We start from the raw sequence: 6,669 nt of genomic DNA, 5'->3' as shown, positions 1-6,669 counted from the left end.
CTCAAAGTCCACTTGACCGTAAAGCAACTGCCGCGCATGAACATTTGATATCAACCCCAGGTAGGATTAGGTCACTACCTGAGTTCGACCACAGACGCACACAGACCACAGACCACAGACCACAGACCCCTGAGGACTAAGCTGGAATGCCTCGGAATAGTTTGTCTCCCTTACCACACCCTTCAATCGTTCATAAATCACAGTTGAATGTAACTTATATTTAAAGTATAAATTTAATAATCTTAAAGAGATTATTGTTATTTTATTAAAGATAATTATAATCGTAAGTACATCAGATTAGTTTTTCCACATTTAAGGTGCAGATAAGTTGTCATTAGTTAATATTGCTTGGGATCCGTACGTTAAAAAATTATAGTTTAAAAAAACAAAGATAATTCAAATAAATGTCGGTTTAGTACATAGTTCTGAAGTCGGTGCTCAATATATTTCGTTGGATGACGGCGTAAATAGTGTCCAATATGAGCGCAAAATCGCTGAACATATAAAAAAATATATACGCGACGAATAGATAACCTCTCGTGGTCGTCCTTTGTGAAGTCGGTTAAAAAACTAAAAACCACGGTATTATTGTTAATCAAACTAAAAGTAACAGATATTTTTAATGTAAGAATAAAATGGTGAACAAGAATAAAACCAATGTTAACGTAAAAGCGTGGGATGTATAAATTATAGTTTAAACTATAATTCTTTTAAAAAACAAATAACCATGCTTTTATAGTTAATCGAACTTAAAAATTATAATAGTTGCAGTCTGCTAACTTTGCTAAAAACTTTATAAGATGGGATTCATTAATAATTAGAAAAATTAACGCCATCTAGCCATTCGGTGGTGAACTTTGTAGACCGATATCAGCATTATTTGGCTAATGATTTAATCCATCAGTTCTTAACCATTTTTCAAAATTTGAATTAAACTGATCGTTCGTAGATAAAGATCGAGTTCAAAGATTCCGTTACATATATACATAGAGGTCGAGCTAATAAAGAAGTCGAGATAGTAAAGAAAACCTGTTTGGAAACGTTAGACGTCTCTTTGAGTTAGGTTAGGCCAGATGAGCGGCTTGAACCCAGGGAGGTGGATTCTAGGGAATCGAACTCCAGCGTCAAGGGTTGAGATGTCGTGTGTGCGTTCTGCACGCTCATCTCATGAGGGACACCAATGAGACGGGCTCCTCCCTCTCGAGACGTGGCTGGCGTGAACACCAGAGCCAGCCGACGTTGCCGGGCCGCGAATGTAATGCTCACGCTCCTCGTGACCCGGCATCGAGAGTCCAGAAGAACGCCGCGGAGTTTTAGTCGGTAAGAGTCCGACATACCCCGTTTCCTTCCCCGGGCAGAAGGGGATCCATGAGGATTTCTCCAAGTAAACAAAGGCAGATGAGCGGCCGTGATAGCTTAGTGGTTGAAATACAGCCTCTCGATCGAGGGGTACCTTCCATACCACCGAATGTTATGCATTATGCGTGCTCTGTAAAAATTCAAGTGTCTATCTATTATGGTTCCAGCAATAGAAGCCTGTGACAGATGGACAGACGGAAAGACAGCAAAGTCTTAGTAATAGGGTTCCGTTTTTACCCTTTGTGTACAGAACCCTATAAAGGTTCTTAAGGGTACGGAAGTAAAGTTACGTGGGACCTCCAAAGGAAAACAACCTGAGTCCTCTACGCGCGTTGCCCTTGTTGGACCAAGGGATCCCTTCTATCAACCAAAATCCAACTGTACAAAGTAATCAGTGGTTTAGTATTGATAACAAAAATGATTAATTCGGTTTTAATTCTGATAAAATGGTTGATATAAAGTCGGAAAAGATAGGTTTTGCCCATTCGAAGGCCTTCCACGATGAGACCGATCCTAGTTGTCCTAGCGCTGGCGGTAGCAGCATCAGCTGCGCCCCAATATGAGCCCATCTTCTACGACTACCACGAGGAGATCGGTATCCCCGAAGCCGCCCGCATCAAGGCTGGGGAAGAGAGCGTGGACTTCGATGGATCCAGAATCGCGGGAGGTACCGCTTCCAGGCTCGGCCAATGGCCTTTCATGGTAAGTGATTTTCTGTTTAAAATCTGAGAGCATAAAAATAAATTAACTTCCTAGTTCTAATTAACATTAAAAAGCGAAGGCAGAGAAGGACATAGAGTGCCTTTTATCCCCTAAAAAGTATTGTTTCCGAGGGATTGATGAAAATAACTATGGTCATCAACATTGATAAAGGCAAAGGGAGATGTCCCGCCGGGCTAGGTGATCATGCCCGGGGAGCGGCCGTGCTCCGACAGTCTCAGTTCGGAGTATAAATACTAGATGTTGAGAAAACTAGCGTCATTCAAAATACTCATGGTGCTATCTCTTGACGAGTAACGGGAATCAAAAGTGTTAAGCTATTGAGGAATTTACATTGCACATGGACTGTTTTTTGTGGTTCGATTCAAGGCATGTAATTAATTCCTGATAAGATAATAATATTAACAAAATACTGATACCAAAGAAGAAATTCAGTGATTATTATGTACATTAGAAAACGCTCCAAAACACTGATTAATGGAAAATGGATGGCGTCCAGCGACAAACTGGCGAACTAAGTAGTACACGCGTTCGAATCAAATCGTGGCTGAAAGTTTTAACATTTTGCCACCAAAAAGCTAATGAACCGATAATCAGAGATGGAGGAAGCAGAGATGTTTCGAGTACTACAAAGAAAATTTGATACGCAAGCAAATTTAATGATTGTGTTTTATATTACTACATAAAAGATTTAAGGCGATTCTCTGATGCTCATCCAGAGAGGGCGCTTCTGAATGACTCCTTTAGAAACTTTTTAAATTTTTTACAATATAGAAATAACAGACGAGCATGCACACCTGTATTTGTAATTAACTCTAGATAAGATTGGGTACCTGAGGCCAATCGCAGATGCACCGTTACCCTTGATAACGCTGAAATGTCTCGGAAAATTGTGGCTCCCTTACCTTACAAGAACACAGCTGCGCTTAAAACTGTTATAGCAGAGATAGGTGTGGTGGCAGTGCTGCTGGGATCAAACCACACAGTTGTATCACTTTCAGATTATATAATTTACCCCTGTTTTCTTTATTTACCGACCAATTTTCAATAATAAATTGAGTAAAGTACTACACCACTATAACTACTTTTACTTTATACTACGTGTAGCGACTTCCCGCAACTTGTCAAGAGATGGCGCTACATGTTTCTGATATGATATTGAAGTTTTCTCAACATATGGTGCGAGATTTCCCTCTACTTCTTTAAAACCTTACTTTAATTTTAATTGTATCCAGGTCGGACTCCTCATCCAGCTAGTCGATGGCCGCACCTCCGTCTGCGGGTCCTCCATGCTCTCCAACACCCGCGCCATCACCGCTGCCCATTGCTGGAGACACCGCACCAACCAGGCCTCCTTCTTCACATTGGTCTTCGGCTCCGAACGCCTCTTCTTCGGCGGTACCCGCATCAACACCAACCAAGTCGAGATGCACGCCAGTTACAACCAAAACAACTTGAATTTTGATATCGCGATGATCAGAATGGCTTTCGTTCCGTACTCAAGTAAGTTGAAGTTATTAAAAAAGTAGTAAAAAATAGATACATGTTTTAGAGTTTTGTAGCCAAAAGGAAAACGAAACCCTATGATTAAGCCTCCGTTGTCTATTCGACTGTCATAAGGCTCTATTTCTTGAATGTTATAATGAGTTAGAAGGTGGTAGAACCCTTTATAGTCCGACTCCGGCGGCATCATCGCTATACCAAATTCTGTCTAATAACAGCTGTGTTAAGCGCTGCTGTGTTCTGGTTTGAAGGTGGTGAGGAGGGTATCTATGGCCAACCCCAGGTAGGAATCTAATACTATCCTGGGTTTATTATAAAGGTTCATAGGCAGCAGTAGCCACTTACCATAAGTTAGTCTGCATACTTGACTCCTATATTATATTCTAAATCAAACGTAGACGTAGTCCATACATTTATGACTGAATTGTCTTTACTGCCATTAATTTGTTGCCAATTTTTCAGCCACCATCAACCGCATCAACCTACCCAGTGGCTCCGCCACGTACGCTGGCGTCGTCGCCACCGCCGTTGGCTTCGGACGTACCGGTGATGGTAAGTAGCAACCACCGTTACACTTTGCTCTTCATTGTTCAGGAATATCATCATCATCATCAACCCATTACTGTCTGACACTGGGCACGGGTCTCCTCTCAGAATGAGGACGATTAGGCCATAGTCCGCCGCGCTAGCCAAATGAGAATTCGTAGACTTCTCTTATCTTTTCCTTCATTCTGGGCTTCCTCACGATGTTTTTCATCACCGTTTAAGCAAGTGATAATTAATTTCTAATACGCATATACCTTGGAAAAATCAAAACTGTCTATCTCGGAAAAATCAAGCAAAAAATCAAGTCTGGAATTTGAACCTCGGACCCCTAGTTCAAGAGGTCGCGTTTCTTAACCATTAAGCTATAACTTCTCAGATGTATCACTCACTATATCAGAATTTTGCTTTAACACACACGTCGCACATGCCCCGTAACACGCAAGATCACTTGCGAAATTACATGGACTTGAAAAGATTTCCATCGTATCCAGTCAAATCGTAATCCTATGATGCTTTTAATCAAGCCGATGTAAATGTGGTGACTTCCCGCTACTCGTCAAGAGATGGCGCCACGAGTATTCTGAATCACGTTATCGAAGGTTTCACAACATCTTGCATATATATACAGGCTCTGAACTGATACTGTTGGAGCGCGGCCGCTCCCCGGGCAAGAACACCTAGCCCACTGGGAGATCTTTCTTTTCCAAAACTAAACCATAATAGAACTGTTCTAATATTCCACCAAATCTTTCCAGGTGCTGCTGGTAACATCAACAACAACCAATTCCTGAGCCACGTGAACCTGCAGGTCATTACCAACCTGGACTGCCAGCGCGTGTATGGCACCAGCAGTGTGATCGCCTCCACCCTCTGCACTAGCGGCGCTGGTGGCCGCGGCGTCTGTGGCGGTGACTCTGGCGGTCCTCTGATGATCAGCGGACCTATCCTTGTAAGTGGCAAACATGTAATCCAACTTATTTATAGTCTAGGAGTAGTAGACTAGCATGCAGTCCACCTACTCTACTAAACAAACTCAGATTCGGTTTGTTCTTCACGAGGTCTGTCACAGATGCGTTGCTACCCCCGAGGACGTAAGAACGCCTCGAATAAATATGTCTTCCTTACCACAGTCTTAAAATTGGAACACAGCAGCACTTAACACTGCTATTATCAGGTAGAACTAGGTATGATGGTACCTCCGGAATCCAACCACAAAGGGTTGTACGACCTTGGCGATTTTTTTTATTATATTATAATATATATAAGAGTATAGAGCAAATGAACATGCAGTCCACTTGGTGGTAAGTGGCACCCAGGGACATGAGTAGTCAAACCCAGATAAGATTAGATTCCTACCTAAGTGACTAAGCTGGAATGCCTCGGAAAAGTATGTTTCCCTAACCATGCCGAAATAGAACACAACAGCGCTTAACACTGCTGTTATAACAGAAATAAGTGTGGCGGTGGTGCCGCCGGAGTCGTACCCTCGGGATCCTTTAAATATTATAATTGCGTACTACAACTTCAGTATTCTAAATATCTTTCTCTTCTTCAGATCGGTGTCGCGAAGTTCGCAGCAGCATCAGGCTGTACCCTAGGTCTCCCTGCGGGGTACGCGAGAGTCACCTCCTTCACCTCCTGGATCTGGGCACGCATGTAACATCAGCACCGACTAAACACGCTCATATTTATTGATTATAATAATTATCTTTAAGAATATTTTGTTTTCTTTTTAACCAACTTCCCAAATAAGGTTATCCATTCGTCGCGTTTTTTTTAAATGTTCAGCGATTATTTCGCGATGCCGCGACCGATCGACATGATTCAAACACCATTGTATGCGGCTAGTTTCAAAATCGGAACAACACGATTTCTTATAAACTCAAATAACTCAAGTATTTATTGACCAATTTCAGTTTTCTTTTTTTCATTTGAAAGGGTGTTTTATTCTGGTACTCTTCTACCTTAACATGGGTGTGGTCTGATGATTCGAACTTGAGTTATGATGTGGAAGTCATCATCACTACCCCTGTTTTTTAATATATTTTATGATAATTTACCTTTTGCCCACCTATTTCTCTTGAAACTTAAAATTAACGAGTATCTAGAATATGATGATAAAAATTTACCTTCAATTCTTCAACGCTGATGCTGCAGAAGTGCCTTATTCCTGAACCGTACAAGTTACATTTAGAGATTACGAACATTTAATAAGGTTACCAAGCAGAGTAATATATGATGAAATTTATGACCTTCGACTCCTTAGACCTGATGATGCAGGGATACTTTCAACTTAACCATATGAGTTATCTATTCTACCCGCACACATGGCAATTTCTATCTATTCAGAATTACACTTTTATATTCTATTAATACAAACTTCAGTATGTCATCATTAAAAAGGGTTAAAAAATAAAAAGGAATAACCGACTTCTTTGTATAGTATAGTACAACATTCTGAAGTCGGCGCTCATATTGAACGCGCTGTTTACATCGTTATCCAACAAAATATATTGAGCACCGACTTCAGAACTATGTACC

General features: G+C 41.2%; 1 protein-coding gene across 1 annotated transcript; it reads left to right on the top strand.

Annotated features, from left to right (window-relative positions):
• The first annotated feature begins 1,860 nt into the window (after positions 1 to 1,860).
• LOC140755423 (brachyurin-like) lies at positions 1,861 to 5,810 on the top strand. The gene is made up of 5 exons (XM_073090628.1): positions 1,861 to 2,061; positions 3,315 to 3,582; positions 4,045 to 4,134; positions 4,884 to 5,077; positions 5,684 to 5,810. The coding sequence occupies exons 1-5, from the start codon at positions 1,861 to 1,863 to the stop codon at positions 5,786 to 5,788; spliced, it is 858 nt and encodes a 285-aa protein (XP_072946729.1). The 3' UTR covers positions 5,789 to 5,810.
• Positions 5,811 to 6,669: the final 859 nt, after the last annotated feature.

Source organism: Epargyreus clarus, unplaced genomic scaffold (assembly GCF_041222505.1).
Source record: "Epargyreus clarus isolate Ecla_fem2 unplaced genomic scaffold, WU_Ecla_fem_2.2 ptg000033l, whole genome shotgun sequence".
Taxonomy (NCBI): domain Eukaryota; kingdom Metazoa; phylum Arthropoda; class Insecta; order Lepidoptera; family Hesperiidae; genus Epargyreus; species Epargyreus clarus.
The sequence above is the reverse complement of the archived record's forward strand: the minus strand, read 5'-3'. Positions and strand labels throughout refer to the sequence as shown.

Excerpts from the sequence above, each read along its gene's own strand:
- LOC140755423 (XM_073090628.1), top strand. The coding sequence starts at position 1,861 with ATGAGACCGATCCTAGTTGTCCTAGCGCTGGCGGTAGCAGCATCAGCT. Across the intron at positions 4,135-4,883 it reads CTTCGGACGTACCGGTGATG|GTGCTGCTGGTAACATCAAC; the intron begins GTAAGTAGCAAC and ends AAATCTTTCCAG. Across the intron at positions 5,078-5,683 it reads TGATCAGCGGACCTATCCTT|ATCGGTGTCGCGAAGTTCGC; the intron begins GTAAGTGGCAAA and ends TCTCTTCTTCAG.